Genomic DNA, 23,647 nt, shown 5'->3' with positions numbered 1-23,647 from the left:
ACACCTCTCTTGATTTTCACTTTTCCACAACAAAAAATCCCCTCCGGATAACACAGCCCTGGGAAGCTGTTGCCAAATTAAATCCCAATCATTGTTATTAAGAAAGCCTCCTGTCAGAAACCAAGGACAAGCCTGGGCTATAACTTCAACGAATTCGGTTGCAGTCTTAGTTTTTATTCCTGTTCCTTGTGTATTTAACAGCTCTTTTAGTTCGTTGGCCAGACGAACCAACTGTTGAGTTACCCATGGTACGTACCCTGTCTCTTTAAATTACCTTTAAACCAATCCTCCCCCTTCTACCTTTAGAAGGTGAGCCCCGTCCGCTTACCCCTACTTTCCGGATCTCGGTGGGAACCTCCAGATGCCGCGTCCGGCTAACGGAGCCGAGTCCGGCGAGGGACGGCGGGGTTAAAAATACACAGGACACCAAGGTTCTTCATCCAGGAGGGAGCGTGTGCGCGCTTTATTGCCAAATTTGTTCCCCTTATATATCTTTTTAACAGCTGCGGGAAATTACTCAAAAGTGAGGAGGGGAGAGTAATAACTGCGTCCTTGGGTTACCATCATGTCACCGTCCCCTATCAGGAGGCTCGAACAGGTCAAGATGTTCCCGAGAGACACATATGTGCGAGGCAGATAAACAGGGAACCGCAAGCCTGCGTCATGGCCTTGTGAGCTGGCCACATTGACATGCATAACAAAGAACTGGGGGTTGAGTCCCCAGGGGCCAGGGCGGGCCTACTATCAGCACTCTCCTAGCATACATGAGGCTCTGGGTTCAATCCTCAGCACCACATAAAAATAAAATATTGTGTCCATCTAAAATTAAAATAAATAAATAAATGAAAAAGAGGAGCATGAATGGCCAACAGCCTTTGCATATATTTTTAGAAAATGCTTGACCTACTAGCCTTCAAGCAAATGGATAATCACAACAGTCTTAATAGTCAAGTCGCTTGGCTTGGATCAGACTTCACACTTCTATTGAAATTTGTATTTGAACTGTAGACCTTCATTAAATTCATCTTATTTACTGAATTTATGAGATCTATAAAATTTTGCCTTTAGTAGCTGAATAAATTTTTTCTAATATAATTAAAAGATTGTTTATCTTTCTCAGTGATGCAATATCTTGATTGGGAAGCTTCTGTGTATAGGTACTTTTAATGTTTAAGTAAAAGGTAACTTGCCTTCCTAGTTCTCAGTATAATTATCCAATACACAAAAGTCTTTCAAAGTATCTCAGTTTAACTGAAATTTAAAAAACAAAAACCTCCTTGATTCTTAAAATCTTAAGGCATACCTGAGTGACAAGTAATCAGATAGTCAGTTAACTAATAATTTGGAGGATGTAAACAGTATTTGTCATGAGACACAACATTTATTTTGTCACCAACATTGTACAACTTAAATGGATTTATAACTTTTAGCTTATAATAAACTATAACATTCTGGAATGGTTTAGATAAGGTCTCTGAAAGGCCCATAGGTTAAGGATGTGGTTGCTGCTATTGGGAGGTAATGGAACCTTCAGGAAGCAGGATCTGGTGGGAGGAAGTTGATTTTCTGGGAGTGTGCCCTTGAAGGGTGTGTTAGTCAGCTGTGATCAAAATATCTGACAAGAACAAGTTAGAGGAGGCTCACAATTTCAGAGGTTCATTCCATGGTCAGATGACTTTATTGCTCTGGGGCAGAGAAGAGGCAGAACATCATAGCAGAACAGCATAGCAGAGAAGCATCCCTGTACTTATGGTGGCCAGGAAACAGAGAAAGACAGGGAAAGGTGCTACAAGGAAGATGAACACCTGAAGGTGTTCTATCTCCAGTGACCTACCTCCTCCAGCTATGCCCCACCTGCCTACATTTACCACCCAGTACAGAAATCCTTTCAAATTATTAATTTTTCAAATAGATTAATCCACTTATTAGGTTATAGCTCTAATAATTTAATAATTTCACCTCTGAACATTCCTGCATTAACACAGGAACTTTTGTAGGACACCTCAGATCCAAAACATAACAAAAAATAAATTGGAAACCTAGGGCCTTATTCTCCCTCTTGTTGTTCTTGGGACACCGTGAGGTTAACAGGCCTCCTCTGCCATAGCTCCTACCATGAAGCACTTTGTTGCCTGTGGTGCACCACCCGTAAAGCTACTTGAGTGGTCTTTTACTCAGGACTGAGCCATGGGGGACTTAGTTCTCTCTTGGGAAAGAGGATCCTGGCATTCCTGTGTGTAGACTGCCCAAGGTGTGAAATCTCTGCCCTCGCTCTACCAATGGGACAGCTATGGTAGCTCTGAAATTGGGAATGACCCATTGCATTTGGACAGCCCATCTCCTGCCTCATTTGGCGAAGAACATTCTGTAGAAAACCTTTGAAGTTCCCTATATAAATAAACCAAAGGCGGGCTCATTCTGTCTCTCTTCCCAGTGTGGAAGCGGGACCTCTAAGGTTGTAGAGCCCTCCCACGCTCACTTTTCAAAATCACTTCCATGGTGTGTGGTTTCTTCGCAGCTTCTTTTTCTTAGCTTAATTTCACAGCCAGCCCACCTCACACAGAGGAAGCCCAAATTCTATCATCAATGGGCGAGAGTTGCCACAGTCCCAAACAAGTCCAAGTGATCATGGACTTAAACTTCTGAAACCCTACGTCAGAATAATCTTTTCAAGTTGATCATCTTAGGTATTTCCTCACAATGACAGAAAGCTGACTCACACATTGATAACTATGGGAGAGAATAAAGCTGAAGATAATAGAAAGTAGAAAATAAAAATATTGATATTTGCTTTTAAAAATATTGATATTTGCTTTTGAATGTGTTTTCAAACATAGTTAAATATTTTGATATATAAACACAAATATATGTATGTATGTGTGTGATTTTAAACAAAATATGTAGCAGAGACTATGAAAAATACAATGCACTTGTTTGGTAGAAATTACATGAAGTTGAAGATATAGATTAAAGTGTTATGCTCGAATTCAGGACCCCTAAAGACCACCAGAGACCAAGACTGATGTAAGCAGCAAAGAGGTGTTTATTGCGAGCTAGCTCGGTCCTCCGCACACACAGAGCAACTGGTGACACTGAGAGGCCCCAGCCCAGGGTTTGCAACAGTTTTATACACTCTTTGGGGAAGGCAGGGACTTCACATACATCATAGCATCTCTTAGCAAATCATCACACACCTCGGGAAAATCATAAAACAACTCTAAAACATGATTAGCACATTCACTGGCGGGAACAAGTTGGGTAAGGGTGATTGGTTAGTACAAGAGGGGGATTCATTTGAACTGATTGGTTTAGTCTATGAGAGGAGTACGTGCTGAACTACATGGTTTCCCAACACCATAAACTACTGGGAGGGTCATCTGGCATCCCAGGTATTTTCCCTGTCTCAAGCTGATTGGTGGTTGCTAGGGCGTTGCTATGGGCCCTCACCTAGCCTGACTGAGTCAGGGACACCTTGCATCACAGATCTCTCCTGTTATTTGCAGCCAAACAACTCAGCAGGGTGGGTATGTGCCTAGGAGTGCTCTATGGGTCTTTCCAAGGACAAGGGTCACACCCGCTTCCTTGGACAGGCTTTGCTCTGAGGTAGAGGCTGGTTTTTCATTTCCCCCTTTGTCTGGAAACTTGGGAACCAATCATAGTTCCCTCAGTTGGGGAACTATCTGGGCAGGCTCTACATCTTGGTAAACAGTAACCCTCAGGGGACAGTCTTCAACTTCCCAGACTCACTCAAAATTGGCCTCCTAGATCCAACCTGACTGGATTTACCTATCTACACTGTCTATCTATTTCTGGCTTCATTCCCCCCTCTAATTTTAGTAACTCCTTGTTGCTGTAAGGAGAAGGGACGACGGCTCATTCTGGCTGCTTTAGAGCTGAAAGGGGGTGTCAAACGTGAGGGGGCTCAATGACATGGGGGATGACATAGGGGACGTGTGAGTTCCCTTTTAGAAGTCAGTTCCATTTGAAGTCTGGTTGGGGAAAAACAGGTTGTCATCTGGGGATGGATGCTTCTATGAGAGAAACAAAAGCCATGAGTACTGAATAAATGTTGCAGCAGCTGGAACATGTCACTGTATAGAAGTTCCCTCACCAGGCTTTAACATCCCCAGTTATCAGAACTGTAAACATAACATTTAACTTTTAGTGTTACAGATGTCCTTCCCCTTAAGATATAGTTTAATAATTGAATGTCATCTGATCTTGCAAAACCCTTTTACTAGTATAACCTTTGTGTCTAATAGAGCAACTTTTAATTCTGTTACTTAGGGCTGCATAATCATACTAGCAAACACCAAGCCTACCTGTGTAGGTTAGGAATATCTGTAGGCCTTAAACTAAAAACTACTCTGGCAGTTCCTTTTGATAGTTATCAGGCATTCCTGCCTAAGAATCTCTTTTGTAGCCTCCAGTCTTACTTATTCTTGAGGGCTAACACAAGGTGTATACCTTAAGTTGCATTCAACTATTATTATTATTTAAAATGCCCAGGAATAGCTGTGTTTTGGTTTTAACTGTCTTTGCTAAGTGTTTAAGGTGAAGCAAGTCAAACTGACTTTTGTTTCTATCTATTATTAACAGTCAGCTGAGTTTCCATGGGAATCCTGGGGGAACTTTGGAGCAGCTTCTCAATTCTGCTAGTGCCATTTGCGCTAGGATGGGTCCAGGTCTTGCTTGACCATATGGCTTCCCTTGGAAGCAACAGGGATGTCTCCCTTCTCTGATGACCCTCCTCTTCATAGCAATGCATTGATTGGCTTTCTGTTCTCCAGTGGTCTCATTAATCTCCCTGATCAGGAGGTTATGTGGCCCAGAGTTGCAAAGCTCTTTAGAGAAGTCCCCTGTTCCCTGGATTCAGACTGACTCAGAGGGCAAGAGCCAAATATTGGTTTTCTTGGCCCTTTTAATTTAACTTTAATTTTAAAACTTAATCTTAAACATCCAGCAAATAAATTTCAACAGCCTTATATTAAGAGTACTGGGCTTTAATGTTTTTCTCTCTATCCTGCAGGTGATAACTCATTATCTTAAATCAACCCAGGTTGTGTGTTCTTAAAGCAGTACCTCTGCAAAACATTAACAGGCAATCTTTAAACCATTTATAAGAAAACTACAAAACAAAATTAACATGAGTAAAAACATATTTAGTTCGTGTAATAGCTACCTTGAACTTTGGCAGAGTTATACATTATACCCTGTTTGAGATCTTAGTAATCTTGAAAAAAAAAAACTTTTGGACACAACTTTAAATGTACTGAAATCTGGCCTACTTCGGGGCTCTTCATAAATCTTAAGTACAGTGCTCTAGTTCTGAAGCTGATCTTTGCTTTTTAAACATCATTTTATAAAGCTTACATAAATTGTTGCTCAAGTTCACATGAATATTAGCTAACACAATATAATATCACATCTAAAACATGAGTTAAAGAAAGGCTGAAAGCTTTTAACCTTTTGTAGAAAAGTAGCAAAGTACTTTTGTGTTTTACAATATTAACCTTTACACAGATTAGGCTCTCATTAACTTAAAAATAAATACATTTAAATTGTACCCCAGTGTAAAAAGTAGCATAAAACTTTACATATCCTATTGATAACAGGTCCAGTTATAGAACATCAAATGATATAAATAAATCTCCAATATGTTTTTCTTTTAAGCCTAAAATTACTATACAACTTTAGAACACCAGCTTGATATAATGCTCGTTTAAAGCTTCTACCTTACAGACTTGTATACCTGGAAGATATGAACACATTAATAGCACCACAATTACACTGATGTTTTTATATTAACCAAGTTTAGCTCTTAAAGAAATAACATATTACAGTATTGCAAAATAACAGTTGTTGTTTAACCATAGTTGTATAATTTTAATTTCTTTAAGATTACTTGCTCAAAAAACTTACACATATAACCAACTTACACAGACCTTCTTTATCACTTACTTAAACCCTCTTATTTACTTAATCACATAGACTCTCTTATCCAGAAACACATTTTCCTTCTATTAAATCCATTCCTAGAACCTTCTAATTTCTCTTTTTCATCTGTTAACCTCCTTTTCTGTTCACATTTTGAAACAATCCTTGTAAATTTCTGAATTTAGGCAGATTATTTCATAGACATCAACATTTTATTAGTTTTTTTTATCACCTAGGAAAAACTTATAAGCTTAATTTTAAAGACATCTTTACTTTCATCTGTGTACCCAATTTAAGTTGAACCATTTAAATTATGTGAATCAAAGATATTTGAATCCATTTTTTTAAAATTTTTCATGAGTGCTCTATATATCTGCCAATGTTCATAAAGACATCATTATTTTCATCTGTTGACAACACTTAACACAACTGTGCACACATAACATCATAGTAAAGGCCTTGTAGCTGGTGAAATCTCCATTGCAATGTTTAAAAACCCCACAATTGATATCAACACATTATTGCCCATGTCTTAAAGGGCCAGAAACAGATACCAAAAAAAGACACAGGACAGACAGACTGAAGGGAGCTCCAGACTATGGCTGACAGACAAGAACTTTTAAAACTGACCAGATAAGAGAAAAATCTCCCTAAGTTTCTAACTCCCATTTAATTATGACTCCCACACCAGTGGCACCATAGATGTCCAGATGTTCTCACAGAGGGGAACCAGATGTTCTCCCAGTGGACCAGACATTCTCACAGAGGGGAAACCAGAAGTGTAAAATCAAGGGTCTCCGTGTGGCGATTTTACTGCATTCAGTGTCCCTTTTCTTTTTAAGTAGACAGAGATGGAGCAATCCTTACAGTGCAGGGAAGGAAGGAGGGAGTTCCCCAAAGCAAAAGGAGCTTCGGCAGCTGCTGGGAGTCCCTCAGTCCCTCCTTTTACTTACAGGATTAGCTCCTTTGGTTAGGTCTGATCCCAGGCACGCTGGCATATCTCCTAACTTTCCAGTAGCCGGCTCTCAAAAGTTAATCCTCCGCTTGCAGTTGTTTCAAGTGCTAGGCTTCCCCAAGAAAGCAGAGCGGGGGCTCCTCTAGAGTCCCTCTGGGGTGCCAAAATTTGTGACTGAAAGTTCGGTTCCTGTCCTCGAAACCAATTGATGTCAATTTAATAATAAGGACAGGGTTTTGAGAAAAAGAAAAAGAGAGATATTCAGTTCTTAGATCCCCAGCAGGCATTTCCCTCTGCAGTGGGTGCACTCAAGCCAACTACGGGAAGAAAAGAAAATATTGCTTCCCTAGTCCCATTTAACAAAGGAGAACAAAGTTTATCAAAGTTCTTTAAAACACAGCTAAAAGGGGTGTAAAACATGAGAACAGAAAATCTGGCGGTTCTATTGACTTTTGGTCCCTTACAGGGAAGCAGGAGAAGAATACCAGGGACATTTTCAGGCTAAAATGTAGCTAAAGTTACCTCCACACTTCTAAGGCAGATCAGAACTTGGGACACTGCATCTGTCCAAAGTAAAACGATGCCATCACACTTAACAGAGACATAAACAAAAAGACACACAAAGACATAGATTCCCTTTTCAGATTGTCAACAAAAACTGAAGTGGGGTGCCGGCTCCAAGCCAACTGGGGCCTTCCCTTCAGACAAACAGATTGGGGAAGTATCCCCCTCAGATTGGGTCTGACGGCCCCAGATTGGGAGATTAGTTCCCTTGCCAGGGTGTTGGGGGTGGAGGTGGACAGGACAATAGAAACAAACACACATAACACAAAATTCACAGCGCAGCCACAGAATTCGCAGCGCACCGTGGATTGCTACCCAGAAACTAAAAGCAGAGGCACACCGCGGATCCGTCAGCTACAAAATACTTTACCAAATACTTCACAAAATGCTTTACTAAAGGCAATCCACTCAGAACCCAGAAGGGGCTGGGGACGTCTCCCACAAACCCCGTCGGCTGCCCTTTGGTGCGTACACCTGGACCTTTTGCCGACCACACAACACAGAACCAGAACCTGCAGGCAACCAGAGTACAGAAACTTACAGATCGGCAATGCCTTTACTTACCGGCCGGGTTTTCATCACCTCTCTATCGGGGTGTTTGAGTAGGCTTATAAGGGGGATCCCGGACGAGTCCCCATCTGTTATGCTCAAATTTGGGACCCCCAAAAGACCACCAGAGACCAAGATCCATGTAAGCAGCAAAGAGGTGTTTATTGCGAGCTAGCTCGGTCCTCCACACACACAGCAATTGGTGACACTGAGAGGCCCCAGCCCAGGGTTTGCAACAGTTTTATACACTCTTTGGGGAAGGCAGGGACTTCACATACATCATAGCATCTCTTAGCAAATCATCACACACCACGGGAAAATCAAACAACAACTTTAAAACATGATTAGCACAGTCACTGGCGGGAACAAGTTGGGTAGGGGTGATTGGTTAGTACAAGAGGGGGATTCGTTTGAAGTGATTGGTTTAGGCCAGGAAAGGAGTACGTGCTGAACTACATGGTTTCCCAGTATGTTATCAATCACCATAAACTACTGGGAGGGTCATCTGGCATCCCAGGTATTTTCCTGGTCTTATGCTATTTGGTGGCTGCTAGGGGGTTGCTATGGGTCCCCACCTAGCCTGACTGAGTCAGGGACACCTGGCATCACAGATCTCTCTTGTTATTTGCAGACAAACAACTCAGCAGGGTGGGTATGTGCCTAGGAGTGCTCTGTGGGTGTTGTCAAGGACAAGGGTTATGCCCGCTTCCTTGGACAGGCTTTGCTCTGAGGTAGAGGCTGGTTTTCCAAAAGAACCATCTCATTTCACAAATGTTTGTACAGTTTTAAAATTTGTTAATATTGGATGTTATTTGAGAAAAGGCATTTATCTTCTGTAAACTTTAGTATGCTCATCTGAATAGTAAAGATGGAGTATAAGTCGTGAACAAAAACCAACATTATTGAATGCTTACCATATGCATAGTTAGAACTATTCTTGTCTCTCTTTTATAGATCAGGAATTAGTCAAAAAGAAGCTAAGCAATTTAGTGTATGATGGAGCTGAAATTCAGATCTAACTTTTTCCAACTCCAGAGCCAGCAGATCTCATCCCTTACCTTGAGATGAGGGATCATTGTCTTCAGAAAGCTACAGGCAAATGCTGTGGTTTGGGATGTGATATCCTAACTCTAATCTCATGCCCCAGTACTCTTAATCTCCTACCACAGGCTCCAGCAAAGTTTCCCCTTACACCCCACCAGTTTTCCTTCCTCTATATCTTTAAAACAAGTATTCCCTGAGCCCAACATTTTCTTGTTTAAATGACTTTCTTCATTAACGTCTTTAAATTTAGAAAATTATAAACACACCCATACATGTTTATTTTATATCATATAGAATAAAAGTCAAACTTAAGACTTTTTTAGGTACCACTCTGATTAGCATTATTTTGTAAAGAGGAAAAAAATGGTGGTGGTGGTGGTGATATAAAATTATAATGTTCTTTGAAATTTTAAATGCAGATGTCCTGGTAGTGTGTTAAATTGAGATGGTTCCTCAAGGCAGCAGTCCTGTCTAATTTATCCTTGTCCTCACAGCTCAGCATAATGTCTGGCACATAAGAGGCACTCAAAGATACGATGAATTAGATTTTTCCTTCTTTTAAATAATTTCTCTTTGGTTCTACCAAAGTTTGTACTCTGTATCTTTATTGTGATACACATTGTTCTTCTGACAGGAGGAATAAGTTTGGTTACTAGGAAAAAGAAACCTTGAGTAATAGTGGCTTACACGATTACCTCAAAGCTCGGCAGTACAGGACAGGTGCAGCAACTCCAAGAGGTTCTCAAGCAATCAGCTCTTCCTATCTGTCTCATCTGCTATCCTGATTACAAATCCTTATTCTCATGGTTAAACAATGTCTGCTGATCTTCCAGGCATTGTATCTACATTCTTGGAAGAAGAAGAGGAAATTTAGAGGACAAAGAATAAAAAAGTTTGATCTTCTAAAGGTCTTCCCAGGGACTCCCACCTATATTTCATTTATATGGATGTAACTGTGACATGTGGCCACTTCCAGCTGCAAGTGGCTAAGAATTGGAATGTTTGGCTTTTCTCCCTCTATAATAGCAAACCAGGGAAAAGGGGTTATAGTGGGTGTTTATTGAGCCAACCTGTAGTCTTCCTTACAGATATTTTTAGTTTCTTGGTATAATTTTATCTTTCCTGGTATACTGCAAACCTATGGAGAGCCAAAGAAAGTGTTTTGTAATCTACAAATTGCCCACATGACTAGCAAGTGGCTACCATAGCGCTTATCACAGTGTCTAAGATACTGTGGTTACTCAGTCACTGGTGTTGTATTTTTAAAAATATTTTTTTAGTTGTAGATGGACAAAACACCTTTTTAAAAATTTTATGTGGTGCTGAGGATTTAACCCAGAGCCTCACATGTATGAGGCAAGTGCTCTACCACTGAGCCACAAACCCAGCCTCTGGTATTGTATTTTTAACTTTAATTTAGAAATAAGAACCAGACAGGAATTAGTGACTGATTTCTCTGAAAATTATGGAATCTGGAGAACTCCCTTGGTGTCTCATTCCTCATATCAACATTGGAAAATTACTTGGGACTTTCCTGCTTCATTGAGTTGGACTGTTAAAGAGAACAATTTAATAGTGATATTGCTCAGAATGTTTTGAAGTATAACTCAAAAAATAGGGTGGGAAAGAAAAATGTGATTGGTTCAACAAGCACTTTTTTTCAGAGAGGTAAAAGGGTAGATAAGAATGAAGACAGTATATTGGAATCAAAGAAGAGATCAGCAATTGGAAATTAAGAATAGTCTAACTTACTTTTAGCCTTGCAGAGTCTTAAGGGAAGAAATAAATAGATTTTCAAATTATTGTTTCTCTTTCAGAATAGATCTTGTTCCTCTTCTTTGTATTATCTTCTTCATAACTACAAATCATGGGGGATAAAGATAAAACAATTGAATGTCAAGATTCAGAACCATCCACAGGGATGAATCATACAACTTCTGTGTATCAAGAAACACAGGTAAAATTACTGTAGAAATCAAATGTAGAAAATCCTAGCCATTCCTTTAAGGAAGGGATTATGTATTACCAAGCTCTGCTACAACTGCATTCTCCTTGGAGGTATGGTGTATCACACCTGTAATCCCTGCAACTCCCGAGGCTGAGAGGAAGGAAGATCACAGTTCAAGGCCAGCCTAGGCTATTTATATTTAGCAAGATCCTGTCTTAAGATAAAAATAAAAAAGGTCTGGGATGTAGCCCAGTGGTAAAGCACTTGCCTACCAGTAGCCAAGCCATGGATTAAATCCCCAGTACTCCTGCTACCCACACACACGCACACACACACACACACACACATACACATGCACACACACACACACACATACACATGCACACACACACACACACACAGAGGTTTCTCCTTAATTTCTACTACTCAGTTAATAACTCTCCCTTTCTTAATCCCTAAACATAACAGTCCAGGGTAGGTGTGACTGCTAGTTTTCCCAACTTACTAAGGTCATCAGTAGCTGTCCTCACCTAAGGCTGGCACACATCTAAAAATAGTGACTTAGTGGTAAACACTCCTAATATTGATCTTGTTCCATCCACTAATTAGCTAGTCATGAAATTTATTTTCCTTACAAGGAACTATCCTTGATTCTAGGAAAGGCAATTTGATTTGTAATGTGATGAATGAGTAACTATAAACCTGTGTAGAAAGATACCATATTAAGGATTTTTAAAAATTGCTTTAAATACAGGAAGAGACGGTCATGAACCTTAAAGGTACAGATGGAAATGAACCAACAGAAGGAAGCAACCTGTTACACAGCAGTGAAAAAAAGCTACAAGAAATACCAACTGAATCAAGTGGTTTGCAGAGGCTGAGACAGATATTGGCTTGCCCTCCACATGGTTTACTGGACAGAATCATAACAAATGGTATGTGTGTAATAAGAATAGATTCAGAAAGAGAGGGTAAAAGATGAAGTTGCACTGAGAGATTCCAAAAATCATATGGTTTAAGAACAAAAAGAACTTTACTTCTCTCTTACATAAAAACTAGTAGGCAAACACTTCACAGTGGTAGGTGACTCAGTTCTGCAGTCACTGAAGGACCAGATTCACAAGGCTCCATCATCTTCAACCTGAGGCTTCCAAAATCACTGTGGTCACCACCATTCCAGTGAGTGGGAAAGAGAAAAGAACAGAGACTGAGAAACTTTTCCATCTGTATATTTGAATAATTTTATAAAATTACTTTAGAGCTACAGTAGAAAAATGCTTAAGAAATTGCTTATAGATGGCATTGATTGTTATTATTGTTAAAGTAATACAACTAATATTTGAGCAAACACAATTTATACTTCCAAGTGAATCTTCATTATTTTTATTTGTTTTAAGGGTTTTTGCTTGTTTCTGTTTGTTTTGTTTTGTTTCCTTTTTGCGGTGCTGGGGATCAAACTCAGGGCCTCATGCTTGGTAGACAAGTGCTTTGCCCCGAGCCAGGTCCCCTGTCATTTCATGAGTAAGGTCTTGAGTTGCAATTCAGCATGTTGTAGCAGGGCTGCCATTACTTAAAATACTTTGAGGATTTGGGGGGCAGAGAATTAATCTTAACGCCATTTTGAATATTGTTAAAATTGGGATATATTTGTCTTTTAGAAATGGTTTTGGTTTTTGGAGGCAGCCAAAGATCACTCTGTTATCAATTTGATCATTCGTTATCAGTTTGATCCAGTGATGCCTTTTGTGTTCAAAAAGGAAGTATGTTTGGAGGTAATGTTAAGGAACATGCAATATAGGAGGTAAAAGGAGACGAGGCTAGAAAACTGTCTAAAAAGGCAGATTTAAAGATAGTTTTTAAAATTGTGTTGAGGGCTGGAGTTGTGGCTCAGTGTAGCACACTTGCCTAGCATGTGTGAGGCCCTGGGTTAAATTCTCAACACCGCATATAAATAAATTAAATAAAGGTCCATTGGCAACTAAAACAAATAATAAAAAAGAAAAAAAAATTTAAATTGTGCTGGGAAATGTCATTTATTGTAATAAATATGTGGTTACCCACATAGATTATGTGCACTGAAAAAATGAGGCTCAATTCTTTATAGCTATTCTTCACTTGGGAACTCTGAAAAATATTTTCATTTGACAGCAAAAGCCAAGTATAATAAGTTATACTTTAGGCTCTGGATATGTTTTTAATGAAATCAAGTCAGGTTCTGAACTAGCTCAGAAGAAAATATGAAAGTTTATTTAAAACACATAGAGAAAATCACATCCCAAAATATGCACTAGCTAATAAGGGCACAGATAATTTAATACCTTTAACTTTTACCATTTGTTGTGGTTTGGGTATGAGGTGTCCCCTCAAAGCTCATGTGTGACAATGCAAGAAGGTTTAGAGGAGAAATAACTGAGAGCATTAACCAGTCAATGACTTAATCACCTGATGGGATTGAGTGGTAATTGAAGAAAGGTGAGGTGTGGCTGGAGGAGGCGGGGCGCTGGGGACGTGGCTCTGGGATATATATTTGTATTTGGCAAGTGGAATCTCTCTGGCTGCTAACTGATCATCATGTGAGCGGCTTCCCTCCTACCATACTCTTCCACCCTGTTGTTCTACCTCACTTTGAGCCCCAAGGAATGGAGCTTGCTGTCTATGGATTTAGGCCATAGACCTCAAACTGTGAGCCCCCAAATAAACTTTAGATCCTCTACAGTTGTTCTGGTCAGGTCTTTTAATCACAGCAGCAAAATGCTGACCAAAACACCATTCAAACTAAGGCACATTTCTGTTAAAACATTTACAATTAAACAGATTCAGATTGTCGTAAGAGTGAAAATGAAGGATGTGATTTTGATTGCCTTTTTTTTAACAAAGTATATAATCATTGTTCATAAAGCTGCCTGAAAAATGGGGGTCACAGTAGATTAAAAACCTCATCACTTGTTTTACAAGATTACTTTATTCTTTATTTTTTCCTGCACTCATTAGGTATATAAAAGCATTCTTCCTAAGAAGTAAATCTTACATGTAAAAATATCATTTTCTAAAAAGCATGAACAAGAAATAAATTAGTAACTGATTTAAACATGATTTAGAGAAGCTTATGAATGTGCATTTGCTATGTCCAACTATATTTATCACTTGTAAAGTGGTGCAATTTACTACCAAAGACCCTCATAAGAAATACAGCATGTTGGGCTGGGGTTGTGGCTCAGTGGTAGAGCGCTTGCCTATCATGTGTTAGGTCCTGGGTTTGATTCTCAGCACTGCATATAAATAAATAAAATAAAGGTCTTTTGACAACTAAAAAAATATTAAAGAAGAAGAAAAAAAGGAATACAGCATTTTCTGATACAGACTGTTTCTACACTATGAATTAGCTCAGACGCAATGGTAAATCGGGAGTCCTGTCGGTGTGATATGGAACTTGCATTTTTGTGTATAAATTTTTCCAATATGGAAAAGGAAAGGAGAGTTAGATTTTTTTTCCATACCAGGGATTGAACCCAGGGCCATATCCCCAGCCCTTTTTATTTTTTATTTTGAGACAGGTCTCTCCAAATTGCTTAGGGCCTTGCTAAATTGCAGAGGCTGGCCTTGAACTTGTGATCCTCATGCTTCAGCCTCCCAAATAACTGAGATTATGGAGGTGCGCCACCATGTCTGGCTAGAGTCTTTTTTAAAAGTGATTTTAAAGTGGAAAAAGTTCTCTTAATTCTGTCTTGCTGAATTTAGTATAAAGTTGGGTTTATGCTATGACAAAGTAGGATTTATTTGCTGCCATATTGTGGTTTCTCAGTCTCTCTCTAATATTGCATAATAATTTTAGCCCTTGTAGTCAATTGGAAAATACTTAAGGCTTCTAGTTATTTCATTATATCATTTATTGCAACACTATGTCTAGAAAATCTGGAACAAGCCTAGAAAATCTAGAACAATTCTATGAGGATTTACAAAAAAAACATTGGATTTAGTCTCTAGACAAATTATAAAATCACAATATGCACAAGATCCAATGAACAATCCTATCACTTAAAGGAAATGTCTCAAAAATATTTTAAGCCTTTTTCACATACCTTTGATCTATCAAGAAAACAAGCAATTATCAGAAACCAAAAATGAAATGTAAGTAGGAAAGGTAAGTAAGGACTCAAGCCAACTTTCACCCTAGAGGTTTCTGCCAAACCCCAGTGAAATTGAGAATGATTTTGAGATCCACAAGAGCACAGGAAGCCAAGCTAGAGCCTACCTGGGGTGGGAGACATGTAACAGGAGAAATGATTCTCCTTCACCCACATAAAACTGGAACCCAAAGTGATGGTGGATTTCAGGTAAACCTGCTTTGTCAATGGGGCCTGCAACCAAACCTACCTGTCTAAATTGTGGTTGCTAGCCGGTATGTCTGTGTGTGGATTAAGGTGAAGTCCACTAAAAAAGAAAGAAAAAGAGGGGGAGAGAGAGAGGAAGGGAGGGAGAGAAGGAGGGAGAAGGTAACTTCACCCTTATTTGTGCTCCAAATTCAAAGAAGAAAAACTCAATCTGAATATACACTTAAAAGTAGTCCTGGATTGTAAACTTGAAAGCACATGGTAGAAGTAAATTCAGATCCCTTCTGGGAAAACTCACATTAGCCTAAGGCTTCAGCAAAACCACAGATGGAGTTCAAGGGAGATTCACTGTTGGGGAATAAGAAATCGCAACCAAAAAGGAAACAAAACAGAGATTTCAAAAGTGTGCATTACTAGCCAGATATGGTGGCACACACCTGTAATCCCAGCTGCATAAGATGATGAGACAGGAGGATTGTAAATTCCAGGCCAGCTTGGACAATTTAGTGAGAACCTATCTCAAAATAAAATTTTCAAATTATTAGGGATGTAATTTAGTGGTAGAGTGCTTGCCTGCATATGAGAAGCTCTGGGTTAAGTACCACCGCCCCCCCGTCCCCCCCAAAAAAAGCATTGCCAGAAAATAGACCTTGAAACATTTTTCTAAAGAAGTTAAATAGTAAGTACAAATGTGAATACAAAACAAATGCCGATTAAAATTATATAAATTTGAATAAGAACAAATGTGAACTTCTAGAAAGATGTAGTATAATAATTGAAATTTTAAAAGCAATGGAAAGAGTAAGCAGCAGATTAAGTTAAAAAAATTGATCAACCAGCAAATAGAACTGAAGAGATTATCTAGATTATAGTACACACAAAGATGGAAAATATGGAAATAGGCTTAGCAAGTAGAGTGACTATCTAATCATAATTTCACAAAAAAAAAATTAGGGAGGTTGGGTAAGAAATATTTGAAGAAATAAAGACAGAATTTTCCAGAATTGTTTTTTTTTTTTTTTTAAAAAACATAAATTCTAAGCACATCAAAAAGAAGCCAATTCTAAATTCTTCATTCAAAAATTACAGAAAACCAAAAAAAAAAAAAAAAATTTAAAACAAACCAAAGGAAAAAATTTCTGGAAAAGGGCCAAAATTAAACTGAATAACAACATTGAAAGCCAGAAAACCAAGGAAGAATATTATCAAGGGATTGAGAAAAAAATAACTCTTCACTTACAATTTAAGGTAAATCTGAGGTATACCTAGAAAAACTATCTTTAAAAGAATAATGTCAGACAACAAAACTAACAATTTTCTTCCAAAGACTGTCGTAAGAAATAGAGCATGTTCTGATACAGAATGTTTCTACACCATGAATTAGCATGGATGCAATGGTAAATAGGGAATCGTGTTACTATAATATGCAATTTGCATGTTTGTGCATGTTTTTCCTCACATGTTAATATTTTGCATTGTTAAGCAATAGCAAATGAAGTCAAAGTGAATAAAAAACAAAAAGATCAGGTATGTGTATTCTCACAATTAAAGATTAAACCTCCTTCACAAGAGGACCTTCTAAAAGCTGAAATTCCTGTTGAAGTGATTTATTTTCATAGAGATAATAACTGGTTTAGGGGCATTAGTAACTTTTAAATGTTTCACAACATTAAGCTTATAATGCAACTAACTACACATGGAGAGAAAGCAGATGAAGATTCTGCCAACAAATTTCCCTCAGTTAAAAAAATTTTTTTATTAAAGGAGAGCACTGCAATATGGATCAGATTTTGATACAATTGCTTTGTATTTAAAGAAAATATCCTCAAGAATCTACATCTTGAAGTAGGAAGTGTACAAAGAATAGAGTGCCTGCCTGGGATACAAATGTCTGTGGAGATTTATCTGTGCTATTACTTTTGTTAGGATTGTGTTCATTTTTGTTAGTGGTTAGGTCATAAGTTTCAAGTTTTGAGTAGTTTTTCCTAACTCAGTTTTTCTCATGAGCCTTTCTATTTTTAGTATGTAATTTTATAGAACACCTGTATTCAAACTGGAAACATATTTCACATTCTAGTGGAAATGAATTTACTAAAGAAAATAGTTTAGGTATCAGGATAATTGTCCTAGATGAAAGATTTGAGATGCTATAATGAATGATGATTTTTTTTTTAAAAAAAAGGCAAGAATGTGCATAATTCTAAATCCATGTTGATTGTAGAAAAGAAATAATGGTAATGTTTAACTGAAGGCAGAACTAAGATAACTGAAGTAGGATTAGAGTTCAAGTATTTCATATTCCTAAGAAGAGGGCAAAGATAGTGATTTTGTTCTTTTTAGTATTAACTGGTATTTGTGATAAAATTACTAAAAAAATAAAATAAAATAAATAAGGGAATGGGTTTAAAAAAAATCCAAGACAGTGGTTCCTTCTGGCAGTGTGCAAAGAGATGGATGGGACTGGAGAGGGCCACATAGGTGGATTCAAAAGTATTAGTAATATCTTGTTTTTTAAAAGTGGTTGGAAACTACCCAATTGCTCATTTTACTGATGTTCTTTATAATTTGCACATGGCTATAAAGGTTTTTTTTATGCATTCAATGTTTATTTTTAAAAATTATTTTAGATTGTTTCAAAACCTGCCTATTACAACTTACTTATAGAAACAGGTTTTCCTGATTTGTTTCAGTTACCATGGTTGTTCTTCTGTGGGCAGCAGTTTGGTCAGTTACTGGCAGTGAATGTCTTCCTGGAGGAAACTTATTTGGAATTATAATCCTATTCTATTCTACCATCATTGGAGGTAAACTTTTTGGGTTCATTAAGTTACCAACACTGCCTCCTCTTCCTCCTCTTCTTGGTAAGTGCTAAACATTTCCCATTTTCTTCCAATAAATCATATTTTCATAATAGTATTTTGGAAAGCTTTGGGAAATAAAGAAATAAAGTATGTATTTCTGTATTTGCTGTGCTATAGCCCAAAACCATTTGGTAAATTTTGAGGAGTTTTTGAGCCAGTTGTTAAACATGGTGATTTTTTTAAAATTAAATTATATAAAATTACAATTAAATAGCATACATTAAAGAATAAGAGCAATCAATACTCAAAACTGATATCTTCCAAATTCTTTTACTGAATTTCCCCATATCTGTGCTCTTGAGATTATGGAAATATCATGTAATGGTGTGCCTTTGCCCATCTCCTCCCATCTCTGGCATGTTGGTAGCTTAAAATTTGGCTGTGTTGCAGGTATGTGTAATACAGAAACCAGTAAATACTACAAATCAGGGTTTGTTGTATTGGAAGCCTCTCACAACATTGACAAAGAGTGACATTTGGGAGGTGGGGGTTACTGGGGATTGAACTCAGGGGCACTCAACCACTGAGCCACATCCCCAGCCCTATTTTGTATTTTAATTAGAGACAGGGTCTCACGGAGTTGCTTAGCTTTTGCTGAGGCTGGCTTTGAATTCGTGATCCTCCTGCCTCAGCCTTCTAAGCCACTTGGATTATAGGTGTGTGCCACCATGCCTGGCAAAAGTGACATTTTAACATATATTTCTATTATTGCCCTTTTGTCTTACTCATTAACATAAATAAAAGTATCAACCAATATTCATGGTGACATTACACTCACTCACCAGGGATGTGACTTCTTTGTGGAATCAGATAGTAGGTAAGCATTTTTTAATCTGATTTTGTCCAATCTTGGTTGAACTGGAACCATTTTTGGTTTGGGATGCAGGAATCTGACAAGCAGTGATGAAAGCATTCTGTGAGAATTAACTGGGGAGTGAAAATGGAAGGCTGTAATTGAGGGTAGGGCAGTAGTGCCACTCTATGTTTGCTGGTAATGTTTTAATTTTACCATGTGCATATTACTCTTATCAATATTTCTTTTAAAAACAGATAGTATAGGGGCTGGGGATATAGCTCAGTTGGTAGAGTGCTTGCCTCACATGCACAAGGACCTGGGTTCAATCCCCAGCACCACACGCGCGCACACACACACACACACACACACAAGAAAAAAAAATAGACACCATAGGTCTTTTCACACTGTTACCCAATAAAAACTCTAGAAAGACCATGATTACAGAATTGTGAACTCACTAGATTAAATGGCAGTAATGAGAGGTGCCTAGAAATGGTGCATTCTTGTATCATGGCATCTGTAGCGAGTCATAAAGTGTACATATAATTTGTTCTCATAAAATATCCCAACTTTAGTTAATTTATTTAGTCATGCAAATGGTGGTGCTTATAAGGACATGAGGAGAAGCTGCTGCTGCTGGAGAAAATGGTGGATAGAAGCCTCACAATCTGTCTCAGAGAAACTTTACCCTGTGGGCATGTGGCATCAATGAGGGAGAATTCCCTCATAAGCTACAAGACTCAAGTTAGTCACAACTATGTGAAGTTCCCAGAATGTGTCATTTTGTCCGACACCTTTGAATAAACTAGTGTCTCTTCCAGGCATTTTACAATCTTGCAGACCCTTCCCCTTCCCTGGACCCCTTTGCTCACCCTCCCTTTCTCAGTTCATACAACACCCCTTCATGCTTTCCTAATATTGGGGTTGTTAGTTTGTCTTGTTTTCCTAGAGGCTGAAAGTTTGTTGAGGTATAATTCCTGCTGCTTGTCCATTATATTCCTAATACCCACATAGTGTCTGAAATACTAAAGGCAACCAGTAAATATTGGCTGACTGAAAGAAGAGCCACCAGCTGACTGACAGGGCAGTGTTCATTTCAGCATAATTCCTAAAGCCTTTGCAAAGTGAGTTATGTGTTTGTTATTAAGTTATCTGGTGTGAAGTGAAATAGAAGCCATGTAAGTACTTATTGATATTTCAAGTAAACTCACATAGCAAGTTATTTCAGGAACTGTTTGCTGTTTGCACATAAAGGGATGACTGAGCTGACACTGAACTGAAACATTTTATGTTTAAGATTTAATTATTATCTCTAGCCAAAAGCTGCATCTTGTTTCTCCTTTTTATCTTTAATTATTTGAGAAATAGTAATTGTTTATTTTTTATTTGTGCTAATTAGTTATATATGACAGTAGAATGCATTTTGACACATCATACATAAATGGAATATAACTTCTCATTTGTCTGGTTGTACATGATGCAGAGTTACACAGGTCATGTAATCACATATGCATATAGGGTAATAATGTCCAATTCATCCTACTATTATTCCTACCCCCATGACCCCTCCCTTCCTTTCAATCCCCTCTGTTTAGTCCAAAATACCACTATTCTGCTCCCCCCCCCACCACCACTTATTGTGAATTAGCATCCACATATCAGAGAAAACATTTAGCCTTTGGCTCTTTGAAATTGGATTATTTCACTTAACATAATATTCTCCAGTTCCATCCATTTACCAGCAAATGCCATAAAAGAAATAGTAATTATTTTAATCTTACTTTTTATGTGTATATTAAAATCTTTCTTTGCTCTTCTAATTCATCATATCATTTTATTTTTTAAAATAAAAGTCTAACTCAATTTTATCTAAGGACTAAACATAAGATTATATAATAGTCTCTTTCACATGTAAAATGCTGAAAAATATTGTCTTACATTTGAAAACTGATTCATTCTTGTTTGACTTCTCCATTCAAGGCATGCTGCTTGCTGGATTTCTCCTCAGAAATATTCCAGTCATCAGTGATAATGTACAGATCAAGCACAAGTGGTCCTCCTCTCTGAGAAGCATAGCCCTATCTATTATACTGGTTCGTGCTGGCCTTGGTCTAGATTCAAAGGTATAAAATATAAATTTCTTATTATTGAATAGGAATTTTGTTCCTCTAACATTCCATATCTTTAGAATCACTGAGCTTCGGGAATTGGATAGAGATACTTTGTATCACATTCTCAAGAAGAAAATATAATTTATTTCATGAAGAGTTATTTTGCAGGTAAGACCTTGTGCCTCACAGGAACTCAGAAGATATTCTCATACTCTTTCTTGGAGAAAGGTGGGGAGGTACTATGTGTGGTGACAACACAAGAATAAAATCTCTCCTTTTCTCTGACAGAGCTATAGGCCATAGTAATAAATAATGATGATGGGAAGTGGGGAACAATATATTTTTGGTGTGCAAAACCCTTTATAAGTATGTAGGACTAATTATGCTGATTCAGGAAACTGCTTAGTATATTGAGTGAATCTCAAGCATGCTTTTTCTTAATGCTTTTTTTCATATATTTTGGAATGCAGAAATGAATGTCCTTAGGGGATGAAGCTCTTCACTTGGCCTCATTCTGGGCACCAGACTATAAGTAAAAAGAATACTGAGAAGGTTAAGTCAGCTAGTGTGAGGATTGTGAGCACTCACTCCAGAAGCCACCTACCTGGGTGCACACCTGGCCCCATCACTCACCAATTTCATGACCTTTGAAAACATGACTTGGACTTGTGCCTTTTTAGGTTTTAAAAATACGGATAGTACCATTACCTATCTCATGGGGTTACTGTGAGGATTACATAAGCTGTCTCTAAAACACTTAGGATGCTAAAATGTTTGTTAAAACTAATTACCTGGGAAGTTTGTGATGACCCAGACACAGTCTGAATGCTGAAGAGAAAGCATTTAGGGTTGTGTCTCTGTGTGTCTTCAGAGGATTATATTAGTATGCTTACTTTTATATTCCAGGCACTGAAGAAGTTGAAGGGTGTGTGTGTACGACTGTCCATGGGTCCCTGTCTCGTGGAGGCATGCACATCTGCTCTTCTTGCCCACTTCCTAATGGGTTTACCATGGCAGTGGGGATTTATACTGGGGTAATGGGTTTGTTTTTTTTTTTTTTGGCTTTGTTGTATGAAAATATGGAGGGATATTAAGGACTTTCTTTGATCCCATACAAGAGAATACATAATAGTATTTTCTTAAGAACACCAGAAAATGCAGCAGAGATGTCCAGTATCATCTAAATATTCTAACTTCAAACTATGGTCTGTGTCTCTTTAGACACTAACTTTTATGGTAATTACGATAATTCAAACTATTGAAGAAGGTGTGGTCTTTTGTCTCCATCTGATTGTAAGCTTGTGAGAGAGATGCTGGATCTTACCCCAGAGTCTACACAAAGGATGATTAACATAGCAATCATGATCAACACCTGCAACAGTGTCTCTTCTACTAGCAGCCTTTTATTCCTAATACTTAATAGACATGAGAAGCAAATAAATAAAGAAGTACTTAGTAGGAATTTAGTGCTAATAAGTAGGCTAGAAGGATGAAATTCTTCTCATGGTTAAGATTCTGGATTACTTGGAATCCAATCCCAGCTTTGTGATTTTCCAGAGTGTGATTTTTGACAAATTATGTAGTCTGTCTGTACTTCAATTTCCTCACTTATAAAATGATGGTAGACTGTATCAATCTCATAGGGCTGTTAGGAAGATTAAATTAGTTAATATATGTGAAGTGCTCAAAGTGGTGTTAGGCACATAAAATGTTCTTCAGTATTACAACAGCTGCTATTATTATTTTTTTAGTTGTAGATGGACATGATATCTTTATTTTTATTTATTTATTATCATGTGGTGCTGAGGATTGAACCCAGTGTCTCACACATATGAGGCAAGCACTCTAACCCCAGCTCACAACTGCTGCCATTATTAAGATCACTGTCACTGTCATTTCGGCTTTCTTGTTTGAATCTGTTGCCTTAATTTACATAACAAGCTCTAATTGAAGACCCAGCATCATTGGGTACAAGTTCAGAACAACCATGGCCATTTTTCAGACCTCTTAAAATGAATGGTTTGTTTTTAAAAAGGTAGCTTTGCCGGGGCCTAACCCAGTAAAGACTTCTGTACCATTCATAACTATTTATTCTAGGCAACCTAAATAGTTCCAAAACAGGTTGTTCATGGGTATACGTATTTTGGAAAATGATGTTCTGTAGAACTTTCATGTGTATAGTGTTTCTCTGCCATTCAAGATTATAGCTGTCCAGAATCTAACTTTTAAAGCAGTAGAGGTTGTTGTAAATTTTTTTTAAATAATAAGAATGGGTAGAATATGGTCACATGTGTCTGAAGCAGCCTGTACTTAGTTTTGTCCTAGGAGCCGTGTCTCCAGCTGTCGTGGTGCCGTCCATGCTCCTTTTGCAGGCAGGAGGCTATGGTGTTGAGAAGGGGGTCCCGACCCTACTCATGGCTGCTGGCAGCTTCGATGACATTCTGGCCATCACCGGCTTCAACACATGCTTGGGCATGGCCTTTTCCACAGGTAGACTAATCTGTTCCTATGTTGGTCTCTCATTCTTTTTTTTTTTTTTTTTTTTTCTTGA

The 23,647-nt window shown here is 38.1% G+C and overlaps 1 protein-coding gene across 11 annotated transcripts in view; it reads left to right on the top strand.

Annotated features, from left to right (window-relative positions):
- Slc9b2 (solute carrier family 9 member B2) overlaps positions 1-23,647 on the top strand; it is a 58,172-nt gene that overhangs the window by 11,014 nt on the left and 23,511 nt on the right. For 10 of the 11 annotated variants that reach the window (XR_007351396.1, XR_007351397.1, XR_007351395.1 and 7 more), the window contains 6 exons: positions 10,867-11,006; positions 11,752-11,932; positions 18,019-18,189; positions 20,966-21,108; positions 22,003-22,130; positions 23,411-23,586. Coding sequence is in view for 5 of the 11 variants with exons in the window: in XM_048813674.1 (XP_048669631.1) it covers positions 10,917-11,006; positions 11,752-11,932; positions 18,019-18,189; positions 20,966-21,108; positions 22,003-22,130; positions 23,411-23,586 (889 nt within the window). In the remaining 6 variants the exon portion in view is untranslated. The remainder of the gene's footprint in view (positions 1-10,866; positions 11,007-11,751; positions 11,933-18,018; positions 18,190-20,965; positions 21,109-22,002; positions 22,131-23,410; positions 23,587-23,647) is intronic. The other variant, XM_048813675.1, reaches the window with a different exon arrangement.

Source organism: Marmota marmota, unplaced genomic scaffold, assembly GCF_001458135.2.
Source record: "Marmota marmota marmota unplaced genomic scaffold, marMar, whole genome shotgun sequence".
Taxonomy (NCBI): Eukaryota; Metazoa; Chordata; class Mammalia; order Rodentia; family Sciuridae; genus Marmota; species Marmota marmota.
Note: the sequence above shows the minus strand (reverse complement) of the source record. Positions and strands in the feature narration are given on the sequence as shown.